A 22,984-nucleotide genomic window follows, 5' to 3' on the forward strand; every position below is an offset into this window, starting at 1 on the left:
GCCCGCCCTCACAGTCGGCCATATTTGCGGAATACACCACGCCGCCGTTGACCCTGGCCATTGACCGAGCAACCCAACGTTCCTACCAGCTCCCTCCGCAGGAATGTTTCCGCACTCCCAATGTTGTCAGCGGGTAGCATCACTATTGGGTCAACAGGGGGCGGAAGAGTGGCTACGCGGATGTTAAGGGGCTATGGCCAAAGGGGCCAACGGTGATCTCGGGGATAACGGATCCTGGGACACAATCCACAAACCCCGGGCAGGGAGATTGGGGGATGACGTCACCCTTCCAGGACCTGGTGGAAAGAAGGCGGGGCTGGGGCGGAGCAAGCCCCGGACCTGTATACAAGTCGGACCTCTGAACGATAGAGTCAGTCACCTCCACTCTGAAGACCTGGGCTGAAGATAGGACCCTGGACCCCAAGCTCCGTCGTCCTTCTAAGGGCCGGAGCTTAGTGCGTCCAGTGGTCAGGACCCGAAGACCCTGGCACGGTGGGCTCAGCATCGCCTCCCCTAGGGCCCAGCCGGAGGATGGGAAATTAGCAGGGTCCCAGTGTTAGCCCGTGCAGCCCGGAGGCCATACCTCCCCAGGTATCGGGTAAAGGGGCCGCTACCCCTTTGTGTTAGGGCCCCTGTAGCAAGAGTGCTAATAAATATTGTGTGGCCTCAATTGGTGTCTTCCCTGGTTTCTGACGCACTACATATGTAAGCGCGTAGCGATTTGTATATTAAACTCTTGGCGTATACTCACGGACTCTCTCGTATGCCAATCTTTGATTAAAAAAAAAATCCCACAGGCTAATGGCGCCAACGGGACATGACAACCGAAAGAGTTGAATGGAGTCAGACAGCACAAAGGAGGACAATCGCATGAGGTGAGACAGGAGAAACCAAACCCAGCGCTACAGATGGCACACGTGATTCAGACGCAATACAAACAGGACAGGGTGGTGGGTGCACTCATCCTAGGTGTGTTCTCTCTATACACGATACGTTCCATTCATTGGCTACCACATTCTGATGAGCTCCCCCCCCCCCTCAACTTGCTTTTAAGGGATTACATCTTGAATCATTGCCTCACTTGATGCAGCTAATCTGGCTGTGACGGTCCCACCTGATGACGGAGACTTGTGTTGCCTCCGAAACGTCGTGATCTTTATTTTTTTATTAATTTTGATGTTTTACCTACGTGACTTTACCGAAAAAACCTAAGAATATGAATCCTTGCAGTCACGAAAGCTTCAAATCTAGAATTGAATGAGGTCACGGACGAGACACCGGGTAACCATGTGCTCTACCGGGCGTGGTGACTTGCCACCAGTTGCGAGCTGAATGCTCACACAAAGCTTACCGCTTCTGTCATTCGTTAACATTTTCCCTCCCCAAGCGGGGAGGTGCACCATTCCCGGAGGTACTGCAATACCGGGTTGATGCGCGGAGTGGACGGAGCAAGCCCCTATTCCATCTCCCTGTCCCAAAAATCAATTTAATATAAGGTACCACAATGTGGTACGTATCAGATATTAAACTGATAAGAACAGATACTACACTTGATCTTAGCCAAAAGGCCGAGAAGCGATAACTAAACCCTGTCGGTGATGGGGTACACATACCCACACATATTATCTCTACGCTATGGGGTCACACCGTGATTATCAGAAAACAGCTATCATCACATGTAATACAGCCAACACGCGGAACAATTAAACATTGTAAATAACTTGATGTAAAATTTTGGAACTGGAAATTTGTTTGCATGAAGAATGTAAAAGAATGTTGTTGATAGAATCCCGCGCAATGGCCTATGGGAATTATGTCATTACGGCCATATCGCCTTGCGCCACCTGGTGGCGTGTTACCCACGTGAGTGTGTGAATAGACTGATGTTTGTCATCGATTCTCATGTTCAAGATAATTAATCTCAGCGCTTTATATTTTCATGAATTATCCTACTTACACTACACGTGTTTGATAATAAGTATAGTACAGCATATTGTTAGAATCCCGCGCAATTAATTATGGGAAGATTTCAAAAGTGATCTGCGCTATGGGTCGTATGATGAATTCAAAACGGATACATTACATGTAACACAATCTTAATTGTGGTTTTAAAACATTATATACAGCTTTACATTATACTGTATATTTAAATTCGGACATCTGATTTTTATACCGAACATATATAATTCCAGCTAAATATTATCACCCCGCGCAAACGCTCATTGGCATTCGTCCGTATCGCCTTGCACCACTTGGCGGCGTTGCTGGACACACCCGTGGGCGTGATAAGTCCTGGAGTGAGTTATAAATCGATCTTTTCATAAATTATCCCATTTACGGTCAAGTAAAACATCTTGCGATGCGGTCACATTTAAAAGCTTCGAAAATGCAAATCGTATGTAATTGTGACTTATTTTCCTCAACCTTGTGTGTCGCTATCCTATATATGTGTAGAGGTGTTATACTGGAAGGAACCACCTGGTTCCACCAGCCCACATGGGATTATTGTGTCCGTCCGTCGTGCATCCAAAAATGGGAGGGGTGGGGCTGGGTGGAGAGGGGAGGGTGGGGAGGGACTGGGTGGGGAGGGTGGGGCTGGGTGGGGAGGGGCTGGTCACCCCGTGGTGCCCTTATAAAACTCAACGTTTAACCTACTCACGCCGGCTTGTGCCCGCCCTCACAGTCGGCCATATTTGCGGAATACACCACGCCGCCGTTGACCCTGGCCATTGACCGAGCAACCCAACGTTCCTACCAGCTCCCTCCGCAGGAATGTTTCCGCACTCCCAATGTTGTCAGCGGGTAGCATCACTATTGGGTCAACAGGGGGCGGAAGAGTGGCTACGCGGATGTTAAGGGGCTATGGCCAAAGGGGCCAACGGTGATCTCGGGGATAACGGATCCTGGGACACAATCCACAAACCCCGGGCAGGGAGATTGGGGGATGACGTCACCCTTCCAGGACCTGGTGGAAAGAAGGCGGGGCTGGGGCGGAGCAAGCCCCGGACCTGTATACAAGTCGGACCTCTGAACGATAGAGTCAGTCACCTCCACTCTGAAGACCTGGGCTGAAGATAGGACCCTGGACCCCAAGCTCCGTCGTCCTTCTAAGGGCCGGAGCTTAGTGCGTCCAGTGGTCAGGACCCGAAGACCCTGGCACGGTGGGCTCAGCATCGCCTCCCCTAGGGCCCAGCCGGAGGATGGGAAATTAGCAGGGTCCCAGTGTTAGCCCCGTGCAGCCCGGAGGCCATACCTCCCCAGGTATCGGGTAAAGGGGCCGCTACCCCTTTGTGTTAGGGCCCCTGTAGCAAGAGTGCTAATAAATATTGTGTGGCCTCAATTGGTGTCTTCCCTGGTTTCTGACGCACTACATATGTAAGCGCGTAGCGATTTGTATATTAAACTCTTGGCGTATACTCACGGACTCTCTCGTATGCCAATCTTTGATTAAAAAAAAAATCCCACAGGCTAATGGCGCCAACGGGACATGACAACCGAAAGAGTTGAATGGAGTCAGACAGCACAAAGGAGGACAATCGCATGAGGTGAGACAGGAGAAACCAAACCCAGCGCTACAGATGGCACACGTGATTCAGACGCAATACAAACAGGACAGGGTGGTGGGTGCACTCATCCTAGGTGTGTTCTCTCTATACACGATACGTTCCATTCATTGGCTACCACATTCTGATGAGCTCCCCCCCCCCCTCAACTTGCTTTTAAGGGATTACATCTTGAATCATTGCCTCACTTGATGCAGCTAATCTGGCTGTGACGGTCCCACCTGATGACGGAGACTTGTGTTGCCTCCGAAACGTCGTGATCTTTATTTTTTATTAATTTTGATGTTTTACCTACGTGACTTTACCGAAAAAACCTAAGAATATGAATCCTTGCAGTCACGAAAGCTTCAAATCTAGAATTGAATGAGGTCACGGACGAGACACCGGGTAACCATGTGCTCTACCGGGCGTGGTGACTTGCCACCAGTTGCGAGCTGAATGCTCACACAAAGCTTACCGCTTCTGTCATTCGTTAACATTTTCCCTCCCCAAGCGGGGAGGTGCACCATTCCCGGAGGTACTGCAATACCGGGTTGATGCGCGGAGTGGACGGAGCAAGCCCCTATTCCATCTCCCTGTCCCAAAAATCAATTTAATATAAGGTACCACAATGTGGTACGTATCAGATATTAAACTGATAAGAACAGATACTACACTTGATCTTAGCCAAAAGGCCGAGAAGCGATAACTAAACCCTGTCGGTGATGGGGTACACATACCCACACATATTATCTCTACGCTATGGGGTCATACCGTGATTATCAGAAAACAGCTATCATCACATGTAATACAGCCAACACGCGGAACAATTAAACATTGTAAATAACTTGATGTAAAATTTTGGAACTGGAAATTTGTTTGCATGAAGAATGTAAAAGAATGTTGTTGATAGAATCCCGCGCAATGGCCTATGGGAATTATGTCATTACGGCCATATCGCCTTGCGCCACCTGGTGGCGTGTTACCCACGTGAGTGTGTGAATAGACTGATGTTTGTCATCGATTCTCATGTTCAAGATAATGAATCTCAGCGCTTTATATTTTCATGAATTATCCTACTTACACTACACGTGTTTGATAATAAGTACAGTACAGCATATTGATAGAATCCTGCGCAATTGCTTATGGGAAGATGCCTAAAGTTATCTATGGGTCTTATCATGATGAATTTAAAACGGATACATTACATGTAACACAATCTTAATTGTGGTTTTAAAACATTATATACAGCTTTACATTATACTATATATTTAAATTCGGACATCTGATTTTTATACCGAAAATATATTACAGATAAATATTAGCACCCCGCGCAAACGCTCATTGGCATTAGTCCGTACCGCCTTGCACCACGTGATGGCGTTGCTGGACACACCCGTGGCGTGATAAGTCCTGGACTAAGTTATAAATCGATCTTTTCATAAATTATCCGATTTACGGTCAAGTAAAACATCTTGCGATGCGGTCACATTTAGAAGCTTCGAAGATGCAAATCGTATGTAATTGTGACTTATTTTCCCCAACCTTGTGTGTTGCTATACCAGGGCCGTAGCCATGGAGTCAACATTGGGGGGACCAAATCTTCCAGGGGGTCTGGGGGTTTCCCCCCAGAAAAAATAAAAATAAATTTGAAAACGAATTTCCTGCCTAAAATATAAAAAAAAATCACTAACACATAGGATTGACTTTTTATTTATTTTTTACAATAATGTCTAATAGTGTATTGTATTACATTCCTGTTTTTACACTTTTTTTTACCATTTTCTGTTCTATTGTATGTAATGGCAGAGATGAGGGATTAATAAAGTACAACCATAACGACAATCATATAAACAGAAATCTATTTTATAGCAATATATTGGGGGGACATTTTGAGCATATTTGAATACTGGGGGGGGGGGGAGGGGATGTGTCCCCCCCAATATATATTATAATTACGGCCTTGCGCTATACTACAAATGTAAATGCGTAGCGATTTGTATATTAAACTCGAGGCGTATACTCACGGACTCTCTCGTATGCCAATCTTTGAATTAAAATCCCACAGGCTAAAGGCGCCAACGGGACATGTGTTGAGGCCGCTGGCTCCCAGGTCCTTGTTGAGGCCGCTGGCCCCCTGGTCCTCCCCCGGCGGGGGGCCGGCCAAAGGGGGGCCGCCGTCTCCGGATCCCACACTCGTGTGAGAGCCGCTGCTGCTGAACTCCTCGTTCGCGGGAGAAGGGCTGCCGCCCTTCGGCTGCTCTCCTCGCGCCGCAGCCCCTCGAGTCCGCGAGTTCTGCTTGTGGGGCACAGCTCGGGGCTGGCGCTCGGCTGCCTGGAATCAACCTGTCGCTTCTCAGCCACTCAAACGCGACGTCTCCGCTCGCACAACCCCGCGCACCAATCACACGCGCTGAACGGGGGGTCAGGGGTCGGAGGGCAATGACGTCGCTCGCACACGCGCTGCTGCCGTGGGTGGGTAATGGAGATCGTTTAAAGGGCTGTGGATGGGCGGGTATTCGGGATGGGTCTCAGAACGACGCACCAATTGCATGCGTGGAATCGATTGTTTTTTTTAAATTGAAGATGATTTAAAGGGCTGTGGGGGCGGGTATTCGCGATGGGTGTTAGCACGCACGCAGCGCGGGAGTCCGCAGCCACAGGACGAAGCGCGCACTCGCGGAGCACAGACCACACTCGTTACGGCAAGCGCACACACACCACCACGCACTTTCCTCACACTCGTAGAGACCACACGAGGCTGTTATCGATCGCTACTATTGCCCGAATCAGTCCGAGTCAACAGGACAGGACTAACCGATCTCCCGAGGGTCTCGACCCGATCTACCTCGCCTACTCGAAATTAAACTCCCCGGGATCCTACGCTAAACCCCAACTCTCCCTTGCGTACTCACGGTTCGGCTCGGATGTGCGGGAAGCCGTGGAGAGGCGAGGCTGCACGAAGTTCTCCTGGGGCCTGGCTGCGCTGAGACGCGTCTCACGGACGATCTAGTGGCCGGCTAGGTGACTACTCCGATCCCCCGCTTCAGAAGAACACGACTGCCTTATCTCTACCTTCTCTCGCCTTTTATTGTTACCTACATCAAAGAGAAATTCGGCACCGATCCGCTGGCCTTCTCGGCCAATCAAATTCGCTTAGGTTTCCCGCCACCGACCGTTGCTTTCAGCGACGTCCGCATCTAGGTTTGCCGCTAAGCTCCTGACCAATCAGAGGGCCTGCCCTGTTTTCCCGCCGTTTGTGGCTCCGCCCCCTACCTGCCTGCTGACCCGTGTGTGTGGTGTGTGCTTTCTACCCGCGGTGGCTGGGCAGCCCCGTCGTGACCATGTAATTACAACCCAAGTCACAGCGCCACGGTGCGAGTTAGCCTCGGGGGAGATCGCCCAATTCCCTGGCCGCAGGAAACCGTGAAGATTAGTCCCGTGAGAGGGCTTCTGGGTGAAAACCTGTCGGCCAGGTGACCTCCCCTCAGGGCCCTATGTGGGGTGTGTTCATGCGGGGGGTGGTTAGGGAAGAGCAGCGTCGGCCCCGTCGCTTGGTGGTGGTGGGGTCGTAGGTGGGGCGCCGGCAGAATGGCTTCGCTGCTGCGGCATCACTCATGACAACCGAAAGAGTTGGAGGACAATCGCATGAGGTGAGACATGAAAGACCAAACCGGCGTTACAGATGTCACACGTGATCCAGGCGCAATACAAACAGGACAGGGTGGTGCACTCTAACTAGGTGTGTTCTCTCTCCACACGCAATGCGCTCATGTTCGCGCTAATATTTAATGAGGTTACCGTACGAGACACCGGGTGAATTTGTGGTGTACTGGGCGTGGTGACTTGTCACCAGTTGCGAATTGAATTCTCACACACAACGTTTACACTTCTGACATTTGTTTACATTTTCCCTCCCCAAGCGGGGAGGTGCACCATTCCCGGAGGTACTGCAATACCGGGTTGATGCGCGGAGTGGACGGAGCAAGCCCCTATTCCATCTCCCTGTCCCAAAAATCAATTTAATATAAGGTACCACAATGTGGTACGTATCAGATATTAAACTGATAAGAACAGATACTACACTTGATCTTAGCCAAAAGGCCGAGAAGCGATAACTGTAAGCTGTCGGTGGTGGGGTACACATACCCACATATCATCCCTCTACGCTATGGGTTGAAACCATGATTATCACAAAAAAAACTATCTCACATATAACATAACCATATGCCATGTATATAAATATCGTAAATATCATTAATAGATTACTTAAAAATATATTATTTTTGGTGCGAGAACCGAGCAAAACAATTATTACAAACCGGCGCAAAGGCTTATGGGAGTCATGGCAGTGTATATCTACGCTATGGGACGCAACCACTATTTTATTCGTATCACAATAAAGAATACCCGAGATGTTATGACATTCTAAACAACTTTACATACAATACTTGAATTCAAGAAGGTATTTTTTGCTCCGAAATTATTTCATCATAGCAAATTATTAGCATTCCGCTCATGTCAGCACGGTCCATTCTCGCCTTGCGCCACGTGGCGGTGTACAATGCGCACACATCACCACAACGTGCGCTTGGTAATAGAATGTACCGCAATGCGATTCAAATCGCTCATTTTCGCTACACGTTATCCCACATTCAAGCCCAGCGCATCTTGAGACGTGGTCACATTGAAGGGCTTCAAGTAACAAAAAATCGCACGTATTGTAGCGACATTTTGTTATGATGTAATGACCTACCCGTCAATTATCGAGTGGTCTATACGATGCTGCTGCTGACCTGTAAGCCTCTCCACGGAAGGTTCGACTCGCTCTTTCTCTGTGGAGTTTCTGTTTTCTCCCCCTGTTCTGCATGGGTTTCTTCCGGGTCCTCCGGTTTCTGCCCATAGCTGAAAAACCCACACAATGTAACTCGTATTGGCCAAACCTCCCAATGCTGAGGAATTACCTGCAACTTACTCAATTGGGAATAAGCATAGCTGCATTGCCCCAGACTGTGACAAACCTGGCATGTTCCTCCTAAAAAGAAACGTCGAGGTTCGGGTAGGGTGGTAGTAATAATTCATAAGCTGCGTATCTGTAGTGACATTGGGGATGTTACTATATGGTGCCGGCCTTAGAGGGCCATGGCATGCGATGGACTTGCATCGTGGACAGCATCGCGTGTGTTACAGTGATGCCGGCTTTGCAGGCTTCGGGCGCTGAGGACCCGTCGACCCGGCCTACTAGTCTCCGTGAGGAGCCGGTTTCGACGGAACAATTGTACATTCCCCCCGGGACCTCCAGGGTGAGGCATCACAGACTCGCTCAAAGACTCGTTTCCGTGATCCCCGTGCACACACACTCCCACACTGTCAGTTGCTTGTCGCGCTCGTTGAGTCATGGCGGTTATTGGCTGATCCTGGCCGCTGTTGAGCTCACGAGCGTCGTTACACGGTGAAGGTGGGAAGTGTTGTGGTTTCGTCGGGGTATACACTTTTCTCTCTGTTGGTTTTGTACATTTGTGGATAGTGTAATTTTTGTACAGGTGGGTTGGGGTATTTATTATTGTTCTTGTTGTTGAGGCACACATTGCGTTTTTATTGCCTTTTACAAACTTGGTCGTTTTGAAGAGGGAGTTGACAGCCGGGACGGCTGAGTGCTACGAAGGAGGGGGGGGGGGTAATGTAGTGACATTGGGATGTCACTGTATGGTGCCCGCCCTAGAGGGCCATGGCGTGGGATGTACCGTAGTTACATCGCAGACAGCGTCGTGTGTGTTGCAGAGTGATTCCAGCTCTAGCAGAGCACGGCGTGTGATGCACTGTCATCGCGTACACCCAGTAGGTTGGTGTAGTACCAGCCCTCGCGGGGCTTGGTGAGCGCTGGGATAGCGATGGCACCACGCATAGCGTGCAGTGCGGGAGCGGGAGAGTGTCAGCCCAGGGACAGGTTTTCCTCAGGCCATGGCACTCTGGTTGACCCCGTAGGCACGTGATCCGGAGTGTCCAAAGGGAGGCCCCCAAGTGGGGGGCGGGGGGCTAGGGGGTGATCACGTGTCCGGGGGAGCTTTCGAGAGCGATCGAGAGCTGGAACGCTCTCGAAGGTGGGCGGGGCCAAAGGCAGAGCCGGCCCCGACCCGGGAGGATATAAGGTGGGTCCCTGGGAGGGACCGGGGTTGCTACGTTCTGCAAGCTAGAAGATCCACGTTTTACATCTGAAGAGGCACCAACACGTGGCCCGGGACCCGAGTCCGGTACATCATAGCCCTAACTTGGTCACCACCCTAGGCTCTATCTGGTAAAGGGGCAGCTACTCCTTTTGTATATACGTGTTGTGTAATAAATGTGTTGCCTCTGAAGATGAACGTCTGCGACTCAGTTGGACTCACTCCATATCTATCGATCCACACTTAACTGCCCGAGAGCCATGGTTTGGCTACTCCTGACCCAGGACATATCTGTGGCCTGTTGCGAGTGCCACACGCACTCTACTCAAATAATGTTTATGGTTGAGAGCCGCTGCGTTACAATAAGCACCACACAACATGCACACGGTGATATCACAATGTAGAGATGGTACAGTGTTCATCAGCAAATGCTAAAAGTGTGCACCAGAACATTGTGAGATGAATGGGATGCTCAAAATTACACGGAGACAAAGAGAGCCCGTGGATCAGGAAACATGCAAATTAGAGATGACATACCGGTCTTCATCTCGCGGTGGATTGTTTGGAGGTGACAATACAAGCATTGAGAAATGCATAGACTTGTTGAGACAGACTCAAATAAAGTTTGTGTCGAGTCCCATTTCTTTAAAACAAGGTGAATCTACGAGACTGTAGCGAGCGACGTATGTATTGGTATCAGTGGCGTAACAACATTATCAGCTTAAGGGGGTGCGAAAATCGGTCAGGTGGGGTCTCAATATTTGATTTGCCCAAATTTACGCAAGACAAATGTTACCACTCTAATTAAATGAAAACAAAATGTGGAATGTAAATTAAAGCATTTTCATAAAAAATAATTTAAACTGCGTTTTAAATGTGTTCTTTTACATTGTTGTTGAAAATATATCTCATGGTGGTTGTCAAGGGGGCCCCAACTCATAACTGGAGCGGCCAAGGTACCCCGTGCCCCTACACTAGTTACCTCTACTGATGTGCACTTATGTATGTATGTTGAACTTCTTTCGCACCGGAAGAAGCCAACCTCGCTAATCGGATCTCCCTCAAGTCCACAGCTCGTTGGGCAGCATGCCCTCCTTGGAGTTGAGCGAGGGGTAGAGATTCTCGTCGGCTAGGAAGCAGAGCGGGAACTGCACGAGGAAGCCGCGAACTTTCCGCAACTCTTCCGCGGCGAGGCCTGGCTCGGCGGACGCCAGGCCTGGGCTTGCCTGCCACTCGCGCAGCTCTCCATAGTTGCGCACCTCGTCTGTCGGGAGGCAGCGGAACACCTGGCAGCAGTGGGGTCGAAGATCACGGGAAGGGAAATTGCTTTCTCGACGAAAAAAAGAACATTAATTCACAAGTACGCGTGTATTCACGGTATTCTTATAGCCAGGGCTTAATTCGCCACTCGATATTTTCTCCAATGCTGCTAGGCTGCCTTGGAGTAAGGTTAATCGTTGTGTAATGACACCGATACGCATTCTTGCTTGACTAATAGCCTTTATTGTGGAAACCAACACTATTCTTTGGGCCCGGACTTCGGTTCTTCATGTACGAGCTTCGTCTTCTCTCCAAGCGTCCCTTCCACTTGCGCTATCCCCCTTTATATCTCTCAAGCCTCCTTTCTGGAAGGTTCGCTCACTCTATTTCCCTCGGCCAATCCCCGTCCTCCTTTTCCAACGGTTGTCAACCGTTTCCCCGACAGTCAACCCTCGTTTCCCACCTTTTATGTTTAAATTTCTCCTCCAATCAGTTAAATTCTCTGACCCTAACCAATCCTCTTTGAGGCTTCCCTGCGCCAATCAGAGGCATTGACACACTTCCTGACTGTCCGTTTGTGCGTGTACCATGTCAGGTAAGTGGTCTGTTGTTTTCGGTCTTTACAGGTGTAAGGCACTACTACCATTACTACGAGAAAACACGGTACCACCTATTCATAATAATCCTATATTACGAACCTTATATTACTATGAATGAAACGAGGCAAAATACAGTTGGTACTACGGTGCAGCTACAGATGCACTGAGGAGATACTAGAGAACGTATAGCAGTGGATAGAGAACGGACATCACCTTGTCGTAGACCATGGCGTTGCGTGCCGCTGTGGTCACCCACACCTCCTTGTAGAAGCGGTCGTGCACGGGGTCACTAACGTCAACTGTGGCATCGTCCGACAGGCCCAGGATCATGCTTATGACACGGGACACAAGGGTGAGACACAACACAAAAGGGGATGCAGCATCGGACACAAGTGTGGGGACAGAGGACTTGGACAGCATGGGGAGGGAGAGGGCTTCTTTACAGTCGTTGCTCAATTTTTAAATGGCACATTTTATTCACAATGTCATAAACGAATCCACAAGATGGCAGATGTATCATGTGATAAAAGATGGCGGCACGTTTGCACAACTCCACATTAGAACTTGTCTGCCTCTCGGAGGGGGCGTACCGACAAATGGAATGTGCCGAGGAATGGAGCTGCAATACGTTTTCCACGAGACGCAGGCACGACACTGAACGTGTCTCCATCCTCACCGGAAGCAGTGCGTGCGCAGGTGCAAGGCAAAGCGGCCGGCTTGGTAGGGCCGCCCGTCCATGGTGGACGGCACCATCTCGCTGTCCTCCACCATCACTGCTATCTCGCTGTCCCTGCGGCCCAGCAGGCTGCGGTCGTTGATGTTGGCAGAGCCTGCAAGCACGGCGGTGTTGGTGGTGGTGACGGAGGCAAGGGATCAACTCAAGGGCGGGTGTCAAGAGTCAGAGGAATTTTTTTGTGGCGAGCTTTTAACTAGTTCGCCTGGTATGCAGGAGATCGTGGCTTCGATCCCGACCCTGACACCTATTGTATATTTGGAGTTTGAATGTTGTCCCTGTGGTCGCATGGAATTTATCTGGGTCCTCCTGTTTTCCCCTCCACATTTAGAATCAATGTGCGTTTAGAGTATTTGGTTGCTCCAGTATAAATTTCAACGTGATAAGCCACTTCATTTAGCTAACATTTGTGGCCAGGTTGCTTCTGAAAAAGAGCTATACAGCTCAGTGGGACTTACCTGAAAAAATGAATATAGTAAAAATAAATTGTTTGTTTAAATGAGCATTGAGGCAGTGCTCATCTCCCATTAACAGCCCTGAGCTAGTGGTGGAAATTTCACATTACTATGGTAGGCGTCAGTCTATCCGTAGGACAACCATTGTTGACTTCCTCACAAAGTGGTTTGTATTTTACGACCCCGGAGGGATGATGGGCTGCGTCAACCTACAACCAGGGTTTGAACTCGTAACCTTCTGATTGTGATCCCAGCAATATATGCTTGTATGAGACGCTACCCTGCCAGCGTAATGTAAGTATGCGTTGTTTAACACCTAGTAGGTTTTCATGACCAATAATATCCATAAGAAAGGATTTTTGGGTAAGATCGCGTAGGTACTGCATATTATCACATTAACATAATCCATTGTAATTTATATGACCACATTAACCCCCCTTTGGTCATCACCATTACCTGAGTAATGGTGATGACATCACCATTACTCTATTTAAGACTGGAAACAGGAAGACTTCTTCACAATTCTGACAAATCACCTGATGAAGCTGATTGTAATCACCAGCGAAACGTCGTACTCAAAGTGCAAATGTGGGTTGCTCTCCACCACACCGGTGTGCTGAAGTAGTAACTAATTGGCACGTTTTGCTTACGCGACAAACTTTACTAATTGGCTGTGTCGGGCGGTGGCAGGTTTAACAACACATTTATATTTACGTGATCTACCCCCCAAAAATTCCTGTATTATTGGAAAAGCCTGCGTTGCTTATATCAACGATCCTTACATACGGTGACGAGGATGCGCTTATATGAGGTGGGGGAGGATTGTGGTGGTCGCACCGATGATGACGGTGGTGTCATCGGCGATGAGCAGCTTGCTGTGCACGTAGACAAGCTCCGTGACGAGGCGGCCGTCCAGGTTGGCGTGCGTGCGCAGACCGCAGAACGACACAAAGTGCATCCAGCGGTCGCTCACTGCCGCACGCACGCACACAGACACGCACGCGCAGGCACACACACATCCACACACGCACGCAGACACGTACGCACACACACGCACCCATACACGTACACGCACCCACACGGATGCAGACAAGACAAAAATTCCCCCGTGTAGCCTTTAACAGACTGTAGGGGGCAAGTGCTGTTCGCGAGCACCTATGAAGGCCGGCAAGGTACACGAGGAGGTGGCCAGCACTACACCCGGCCGCCTTTGTCTCCCCAGTGGCGATGTTTACACACCTCACCAGGTACTCATTTCAGGCTGAGTCGACAAAGGGGAGGCCCAGGACCGGTTCAGGTAATTGTCACTGGTGTTGGCCGTCAGCGGGAATAGAACTCGGGTCATTGGGTTCAAAGCACAGCGCGTTAACTGCTACACCACCGCCACACACGCACGTGCCAGAGGTCAGCCGTCAGAGTTTCAGCCCCACAGCGTCGTGGGGGGCAGGGTGAGTTGCCCCCCTGCCCCCTTCCCACTGCTAAATTCTTAAAAGTCGAGGAAAAAAAGTGTTGGCAAAAAGATTATCACAAATAAGTGATGGGCGTCGCAGCCTTTACCGCGCCACACAACGGAGGTGAGAGGCAGAGCGGAATACACGGTGGACAGGAACAGATCGTGTCACTATCCGTTGAGTTCAACGTTTATAGCATCTGTTAAAAGTTTGTTTAACATTAACTGTGTTGTGCCCCCCCCCCTGCCGGCCCTATTTCTATGTTTTTTCATGCCTCCTACTTTAAACAAGGTCACGCTACCAGGCTGCACGGTTTGGTAACAACAACATAAAAAAATTCAACCGCAGAGACTAACGCCGGAGCGGCAGCTGGAGGAGGGGACATGGTAGCACTCACTCTCTGCCTTGAGCCTTTCGATGATGGAGTACTCTCCACGACACATGGTCCTGAGGAATAAGACAGCGGGGGGTGAGCGTTTAGGCCAGTGAAACTACAAACTAAACTCTTTATTTTTTTTATTTTACCAGGTAAGGCCCATTGAGATATATACTGTATCTCTTTTAAAAAAGTGACCTGGCCACAAATGATACACTCAACGAAGTGGCTTATAATTATCATCACGTGGAAATGTATTGCAGCAGCCAAAAACTCTGCAGGCAGTGGTGATGGTCGTGAAGGTCGACTCCATTCCTGTTGGGTCTGGAGACTCGAGATTCGGTTTCCCAAGGCTTCATTTAACAGTCAGTGACCACTGAAAAACGGTCCAGTGTCAGCCATCTTTGGTTAGCGTTACACCTATACATGCTTAGCAACACAATAGTATTGCTATCTCTAGAGGCCATGCAATCGACGGTGTAACTATTACAACTGCTCTGTGTCTTGTGACACCGCCATATACACGCTTACATAAATCACAAGAGCCCCCATACGGTCAAGTATTAACGCTCCCTTACAATCGTCCCTGGGGTTGGCTGTCCCACCCCTGGACAGCCCACCACCTGTAATTGAGGTGCATGACGGCCTGGATGGCATTCCCGCCCCCCGTGGTGATGTCGCCCTCGAAGCCCGGTATGAGGGGCAGCACCACGTACACCCGGAACGTCCGATTCTCCCTGTAGGTGGGGTGAGGGCAGCATGGGGGTGAGAGCGGCACGCTCGAATGCCAGGAATAACTATTAATCATTCTACAGAAGTCCCTCGGTTAACGTTTTTAATCCGTTTCAAGAAAACTACTGTTAACAGTAATAACTGTTCATCGAATATATATAAAGATCACTGGAGTCTTGCAAGAGGGCTGTTTCCCTTGCCAAAACAGAAAACGTAATGTGAACAAAGCCAGATGGTGTCTTAACGCTTATAAATGGGAGCCGCTGATTGGCTGAGGGCATGGCTCAGCCACACTTACGAGTGCTCAGATTAGCCGAAATTGGCGCCATCGTGTGCATAACGTAAACATACCGTTAGTCAACACTTTAGCGTTAGTCGAAACCATGGGGTCCTATGGGAGGCCAAACGTTAACAAAAACAACGGTAAACGATGTCACTGTTAATCAAGGGACTACTGTACAGCACTTATTTATCCAGAAGAGCCATACCGAGCCGTAGGATTCTTTTCCAGGAGGGTCCTGCTGCATTGGGCTTCTATTAAAAGACGTTTTCAGTCCAATTAACGGTGAGGGTGTTTATTATTCACGTGTTTGGGAGGAAACCAGAGCAACACTCAATTCCCGTACAGATGGAAACAGATGCCGATGAGTCCACTTTCCGTGCTACCTTCTTCTGGCAACAGACTTGTGAAGGCCTGGCATTATTGTCGGTGCTGCCCTGTACACACTTGGTCTTAATGTTAGTGCTGCCCTAAATTAGCAAATAATAACCCACAACAATGTTATGTAGAAAGTCTGGTTTCATTGTAAGTAGGTAGATGAAATGGATGGAGCGAGTGATTCAGCCCATCGGGTTGCCCCCATCGGTGGGAGATTGGTCAATAAAGGCCATCAAAAACACGCCAAACTGCCTTTAACCAATGAAGATGTTTCCTTTAATTTCTCCAATCCAGTTTCTCTAAAATATACTCTAATATTGATTTGAACAGCATTGGTGATAGTGCATCTCCTTGTCTGACTCCCCTTTTGATTGAATTGTATTAAATCCTTCGTGGAATCTCCATGTGGTGGTTCCATCTATAACTGGCTTTTATCATTAGAAAAGTTGCATTGGCACACCGAAATAGCATGCAGCCAATGAGCTTTCCACATTAATTTATGCAGCAAAGTGACGCTGGACTGGTTTCGATTCAACTAGGACTCATCAGCAGAGCGTGACACCTCCGACTAGCACAGTTGGCCACGTACTATGCGAGAGAAGTTCAACATACATACATATGTGAAGACTGAAAACAACAGACCACTTACCTGACACGGTATGCGTACAAACGGAGTCAGGAAGTGTATCAAGCCTCTGAATGGTGCAGAGAGGCTTCAAATGGAATTGGTTAGTGCCAGAGAATTGAACCAATTGGTTGAGAAATTCAAACGCAAAAGGTGGGAAAACGAGGGTGAGCTGTTGGGGTAATGGTTAACAACCGTTAGAACAGCAGGACGAGGATTGGGTGACGGAAATGGGGGTGAGCGGAAAAAAAGGGGCTGGAGGAATATTAAAGGCGAGAGCACGAGTGGAATGGACGGTTGGAGAGAAGACGAAGTTCAAGCATCAAGAACCGAAGCCCGGGTCTAGGAATAGCGTCGTGTCCAAAATAAAGGCTCTTAGTAAAGCAAGAGTGCGTGTTGGCGTCACTACACATACATTAACAACCAGAAAATATCGCGATGTACAGATGGTACCTGTAGGCCTGCAAGATCCTGTCCACGAGGGCATCTCCCACCTTGTTAAAAACCGTCTTGTTGTCGGCACAGCTGATGAAGAACTGATTCTGTGGGACTCGCAAATAATCAGACCGTTGACACGCAGAGTGGAGGCAAGGGTCAGTGCCACACACGGCACGCTGGGAAATGGTAGTGAAGTGCCACTGGTGGTGCGGTGGCTTGGCAAAGTCGGTGGTGTTGGTAGAGCAGGTGGTGCCATTGACATTACTGGTGGTGTGGTTACTTGGTGGAGTTGTTGGTACTGTATGTATGTTGAACTTCTCTCGTACCGTATGTTGCCAACCGTGCTAATCGGAGGTGCAGGGGAAGGTCAACAAACTAAACACAACAACAAGGAGTTCAAACGAAATTCGTTTTCAATTTATATTTAAAAGTGCATAGCTCCAGTGGCTTCCTAATATCGGAAGAGCATTCCAAGACAGGTGCAAAAGCGCATCTGGAAGCGCGCAATGCTGTGACCACCGCCTTTGTTCGCTGGTTAGCCAAAAGCCGCTACTGTTAGGATGACCGGAGTTCGTTTGATGGTTTATGCTCCTTGACGAGACCAACAAGGTAATGATTGTGACCTCATAATTATATTCGTTCGGCAACCGGAAGCCAATGCAGTTCGACGAGCACCGGACGGACACGGTTGGACCTTGCAGTACCCGTAAGGACACGTGCCAAATAATTTTGTACACCGCCGCTGGCGATGTCGCTGGTGGAGTGGTGGCTCGGTGAGGTTGCTTGAGCTGGTGGCACGGTGCCCCACCTCTATGTAGATGTAGTGCTTGCTGCTGCGGATGGCCGATAGGTACGCCAGGTGGATGGACTCCTCGTGACATGTGACCCCCGCTGACCAGTGGCTCACAGAGCGCAGCACCTGGGCCGGCGCATCACAAATTGACCGCGGAGCAAACGCTGTGGCACATCTCACGTTTTATGAGATAACGCACACCACACGAGCGTGTTTCAACAAAGGACAGGTACAGCCCATCTGTCAATATTATATATTATTATAATCCACTGCTGGATAAAGGTTTCTCCACACCGTATGGTTCGTGGGGGTTATCTGACTGGACTTCACCATGTTGTTCAGTGTGAATTGAGGAAGGTGGGCAGCAAAGTTGTGGGAGCATAGATGTACAGTATAACACTTTAATTTGCCGCACTACCCACAGTATAGCCCAGAAGCAGCCTATGACACCTGTTTTATGCATGGTGGTAGCACATCTAAGCCCTGTCCAAGTTGACCCCTGCTCAGCTTCCGAGATCTGATGAGATCGGGCACGCTCTGGGTAACTTGGTCAGAGGCATGGGTCGACATCCAGTAGATATTTAGAATCCGCATCGGGTGGCAACTTCAATCTGGATGTGAACTTGGCAAACCTGCACGTTGGTGGCCACAGAACCAGGCAGGGAGTAGTGGAGCTGCTGTGACGTGCGGTGGGATTTTGGCAGCAGGAAAGGGAAGGAGTTTCTTTTCGACTTTTTCTTCACGATCTGGAAGGACATCGCATTCCCGCGAGTCATGAGAAATGTACGTGGTACCCCGTAGTCGCATCGAGCCGACATCCTCGAACGTGATGGCTTAAACTAAGCTTGCAATTATTTTTTTAATTTACCAGATAAGCCCCACTGAGTTATCAGCTTCTTTTTCAGAAGCGACCTGGCCATAAATGATAGCTCATCGAAGTGGCTTATCGTGTGGAAATTTATTGCAGCCAAATACTCTAAACGCACATTGAATCTAAATGTGGAGGGAAAAACCGGAGGACCCGGAGAAAAATCCACGCAACTATGCCAGGTTTGGGATCGAACCCACGACCTCCTGTATACCAGGCGAGGTAGTTAACATCTCGCCACCATGCTCCCGGCTTCCACACCCTTTTCCACTAGCACATCCGAGTGGAGCAAGCGCAGGGCCCTCGCGGAGCCAAATAGTCAAAGGCTGGCCTCACACAAGGCCAAGCAGGGCCAGGGGGCTGGGGTTGTCGCACATCGACTGCGCGTGACGTCAGTCAGCACACGGAGGACACGGCATCAACCGTGTTCATCAGCGGCACGGTTTGGGCTCTGCAGTGGAAAAACAACCTGGCATCTCAAATCACGAAGGCCTGGCTTTGCACTTCCCTGGCGACTTCATTTTGTACATACAGAGCATGGCCACATGAGGCCTACGCAGGGCTTAATTTCTCATTTGTGGGGTAGGGTCGTGACTCATAGCCACATACATAGCAAGGGGTATAATGGATGTGGGGTGTACTGGGAGTGGAAATATTGTTCAGGTTACTGACCCGGGCAGACCTGACCGATATTAATCCCTGGGCCTACTACATAAAATTGGCCCATCACCATAAGCACCTTAACCAAACTAATTCTATATCAGTTGATAACGCTACGGTGTGTGTTAATGTGTGGTTCATCAAATGTATTTGAATGTCCTCTTTGGCCTTCAGTAGAGGAACCTGTTCCTCACCCCTCCTACAGACATACAGGGCAAGGGAACATGCAGGGTGCAGGAGGTACGACAGCCCCTGCACCCCCTTTGCCTCCCTGAAATTGTAAACACAGCAGCAGATGCGACAGCGGTAGCAGCAGCAGATGCAACAGGATCTTAAGTGAAAGCAGCAACAGTAGCAGCAGTAGAAGCAGTCTATTAAAAAAAATGTTGGGTTATATTGTGAAAATATAAATGTGTCGTTAAAACCCGACACCACCCGATGCAGCCAATTAGTAAGATTTGTCACATAAACAAAAAGTGCCACTTAGTTATTACTTCAGCACACCGGTGTGTTGGAGACTAAGCCCACACCATTTACGATTCGAGTACGACGTTTCACTGGTGATTACAACAACCAGCATCATCAGGCGATTTGCCAGAATTGTGAAGAGGTCTTCCTGTAAAGGTGATGTCATCACCGCAAGCAGTAGCAGCAGTAGCAATAGAAGCGAGAGCAACAGTAGGAGCAACATCATCATCATCATCAGTGGCAACAGTTTCAACATCACCGTCGTCGTCTTCAGTGGCGGGCGCACCTTGGTGAAGTTCCAGCGCTGGATGAAGTGCCTGGCGACGTCCCGCGCCGCTGCTCCATGCACCGCGACGCCGGCGTCGTGCCACGGCATGCGCGGCGTCTTGTAGCGGTCGATGAAGTCTGCCGGGCAGAGCCGCAGCCGGGCGACCGACGCGGTGAACTGGTGAGCCCCCTCTTGTTGGTGTTAAGCGCACGGAGCTGGCTCGGCGACTCGGGCGGTGAAAAAAATATATACAGGGCGATCTATCTATAGATACCCCACTCATTGCCACACTACCCCCACCCCTGAACTGCCGTTTACTTTTCAGCAGGAAGACTGAACGTCGTGAAAGCGATGGCTCCGTGTCTCGCAGCGGAGAGCGTCGAGGAGGATTTCAGACGTGCGTTGAGATCGCCGAGAGCTGTGTAGAGGTGCAAAGGTGTCATAAGCACCTTTAGCAAAATGTAATAACATAGCAGAGCCATAGATATCAAACCCTTATCAGTGCCTACCTTACTACAGACCAATTCGGACCTTATTGGTCACCCCGTTCCCTTATAAATCTCAACGTTCATCCTACAAAGTCCCATCACAAGAGAGAAACACAAACAAATAGACAAAAAAATGTGCCCGTATTGAAACGGATGTACGCCATATGGACCTGAAAACTCTATTTCCATGTACAAGAATACGGGTAAACCGTATGGGTTGACAGGTTTGTGTAAGGGTGTTCTAAGCACCCTTAGCAAAATAGCATACAATTTCAGAGCTGTCACATCCATGGACGGGGTGGATACATTTCAGAGAAAGGAGAGAGGCAAAGCAGAGATTAGTTGAAAGGAGGGAGAGAGAGGGAGAGAGAGGAGGGGGAAGCAGGACAGGATGGTGGCTGAGACTGGGAGATGGACGTGTCAACAAAAAGAGCCCTTCCCCATGTGCTGAGCCTTTGTGTTCCTTCTTACAGAGGCGTTGGAACGAGACGTCTTGTTTTCTCTACCGCGCCCTCGAACTTGAGTGCCCGGCCGCCAGGTGGCTCAGCGGCAGTGCGGGCGGGGGATGTGGGCTGGCTCGCAATCGGAAGGTTGTGAGTTCAAATGCTGGTTGCGAGTTGACTCAAGCCATCATCCCTCTGGGGTCGATAAAATGAGTACCACGTTGTGGGAAAGTCCTTTGGTAAAACTTGCCCCAGCCATAAAATTATGGACTTTGATTATTACTTCAGTTGGTACGTATAAAGTATATCGATATGGCTCACCATGTATTTCCAGCACACAAATTCGAGGACACCTCTTCGCAATGGCCGTGGCTATTCGTCATCTGACACAGGACAGTAGCACGCCGGTTTACGTCGGAGGATGCCTCCGTGAAAGATGCGACTACGAATATCAAAACGACGTTGATCAAAGCGATTTACAGGGTACGGTGGAGGCCAAGGCTGAGAGGCGACGGATAACGAGAAAGGACCGGCGACGCTGTCAGCGGCGTGAGTGTGGGGTTGAGAAATGACATAAAAGGGGGAGGCATAAATCGGGGTATTACTGTCCATCAGTCTACCAACAAGCTGGGAAATATTGTTAGAAATGTAACCCTGCATACTGCCCTCTCGTCGATCCACTGCTGGATGCATCGTATCACCGAAAGAGGTGGTGGCAGCTTCGGGAGGCCTTCATCCAGCAGTAAATAGATCATGGCTGCTGCTGCTGCGACTGATGATGATGATCAATTCCTGGCCGCGACTAATATCAGTGGACGAGTGATATCCGAACGATTCCTGGGCGGCCCCCTTAATCGACCCACACTGACCAGCATGGTGAAGTATGGTCAGACAACAACTTGTGGCCGAATGACCGACACAGTGCGGGGAAGCCTTCATCCAGCAGCGGATTGAGAAGGGAGCAGTAGAGACACTGACCGGCAAAAGGTTTGTCAAGCTGCACCCAGTCCTTGAGTATAAAGTTGCAGTAGTCTTTCCCGTGCCAGAAACGTGCTTCACCACACACCGACCCTGCAAAGACAAATATCCTCCGAATAGCCTTAACAGACTGGGCAGTACTCCCACCAAACTATTTTTTTTATTTTACCGGGTAAGGCCCCACTGAGCTGTGTAGCTCTTTCGCAGAAGCGACCTGGCCACAAATGATAGCTCAACGAAGTGGCTAATCATGTGGAACTTTATAGCAGCCAAATACTCTAAGTGCACGTTTCTAAATGTGGAGGGAAAAACCAGAGGACCCGGAGAAAATCCACGCGACTGCAGGGAGAACATGCATATATCCAGGCGTCAGGGTCCGGTTCGAATCCCCCGATCTCCTGCATACCAGGCGAGGTAGTTAACATCGAACCACCGTGGCACCATGTAATAATGTCAGCATATGTGCTCGCGGGCCGCTTCATCAACAAACTGTATCTCTTGTCTCCAGCTCTCTTAATATCTTATGGCTCTTTTATCTCCCTTATCGATTATCTGAATCTCTTTATATCTAGTGGGGGGGGGGGGGGCGTAGCTCGACAGCACCAGCAGTGAATAAAACAACGGCGCTGGCTGTCGCCGGTCGGGACCCACGCGAGTCGACGCCGTCGTCTGAGCCACGGTTGCCGCTGCGCTCTCGGACGCGGTGGCCCGGGAGCACGTGCGGCAGGGGCCCCAGGCGCCCGCCGGACCCTGCGCTGCTCTTGGAACGCTCCCGTGACAATGACGTCGCCGCTGGTGTCGTGATCGTCGACGACGACGGTGGAGGCGACGGACCGATGCGGAGCGCGCCCTCCAGAGAGCTCGCCGGTACGCACGCCTCGTGCAGCTCCACCTCCTCGTGCAGCTCCACCTCCTCGCGCCGCTCCACCTGCGTCGTCACCTTCGACTGCCGAGACCAACCGCTCGTGAAGTCATCTACTCACTC

General features: G+C 49.8%; 1 protein-coding gene and 3 non-coding genes across 4 annotated transcripts in view; all 4 read right to left on the reverse strand.

The window, feature by feature from the left end:
• Positions 1 to 1,389: 1,389 nt before the first annotated feature.
• LOC144947126 (U2 spliceosomal RNA) lies at positions 1,390 to 1,580 on the reverse strand. Its single transcript, XR_013639986.1, has one exon. It is a non-coding gene; the product is annotated as a U2 spliceosomal RNA (small nuclear RNA).
• Positions 1,581 to 4,058: 2,478 nt separating this feature from the next.
• Positions 4,059 to 4,249, reverse strand: LOC144947127 (U2 spliceosomal RNA). Its single transcript, XR_013639987.1, has one exon. It is a non-coding gene; the product is annotated as a U2 spliceosomal RNA (small nuclear RNA).
• A 3,218-nt stretch (positions 4,250 to 7,467) lies between these two features.
• LOC144947128 (U2 spliceosomal RNA) lies at positions 7,468 to 7,658 on the reverse strand. The gene has a single exon (XR_013639989.1). It is a non-coding gene; the product is annotated as a U2 spliceosomal RNA (small nuclear RNA).
• A 1,639-nt stretch (positions 7,659 to 9,297) lies between these two features.
• The window catches only part of LOC144946918 (phospholipase D1-like), a 39,209-nt gene continuing 25,522 nt past the window's right edge, over positions 9,298 to 22,984 (reverse strand). Inside the window, exons 16-27 of the mRNA XM_078875985.1 lie at positions 22,651 to 22,945; positions 22,000 to 22,092; positions 20,109 to 20,227; positions 18,459 to 18,572; positions 17,842 to 17,952; positions 17,049 to 17,137; positions 15,204 to 15,317; positions 14,602 to 14,651; positions 13,591 to 13,725; positions 12,242 to 12,395; positions 11,779 to 11,896; positions 9,298 to 10,992 (exon numbers count right to left, since the gene is read on the reverse strand). Of these exons, the coding sequence (XP_078732111.1) occupies positions 10,768 to 10,992; positions 11,779 to 11,896; positions 12,242 to 12,395; positions 13,591 to 13,725; positions 14,602 to 14,651; positions 15,204 to 15,317; positions 17,049 to 17,137; positions 17,842 to 17,952; positions 18,459 to 18,572; positions 20,109 to 20,227; positions 22,000 to 22,092; positions 22,651 to 22,945 (1,617 nt within the window). The 3' untranslated portion in view covers positions 9,298 to 10,767. The remainder of the gene's footprint in view (positions 10,993 to 11,778; positions 11,897 to 12,241; positions 12,396 to 13,590; positions 13,726 to 14,601; positions 14,652 to 15,203; positions 15,318 to 17,048; positions 17,138 to 17,841; positions 17,953 to 18,458; positions 18,573 to 20,108; positions 20,228 to 21,999; positions 22,093 to 22,650; positions 22,946 to 22,984) is intronic.

Source organism: Lampetra fluviatilis, chromosome 43, assembly GCF_964198595.1.
Source record: "Lampetra fluviatilis chromosome 43, kcLamFluv1.1, whole genome shotgun sequence".
NCBI classification, from domain to species: Eukaryota; Metazoa; Chordata; class Hyperoartia; order Petromyzontiformes; family Petromyzontidae; genus Lampetra; species Lampetra fluviatilis.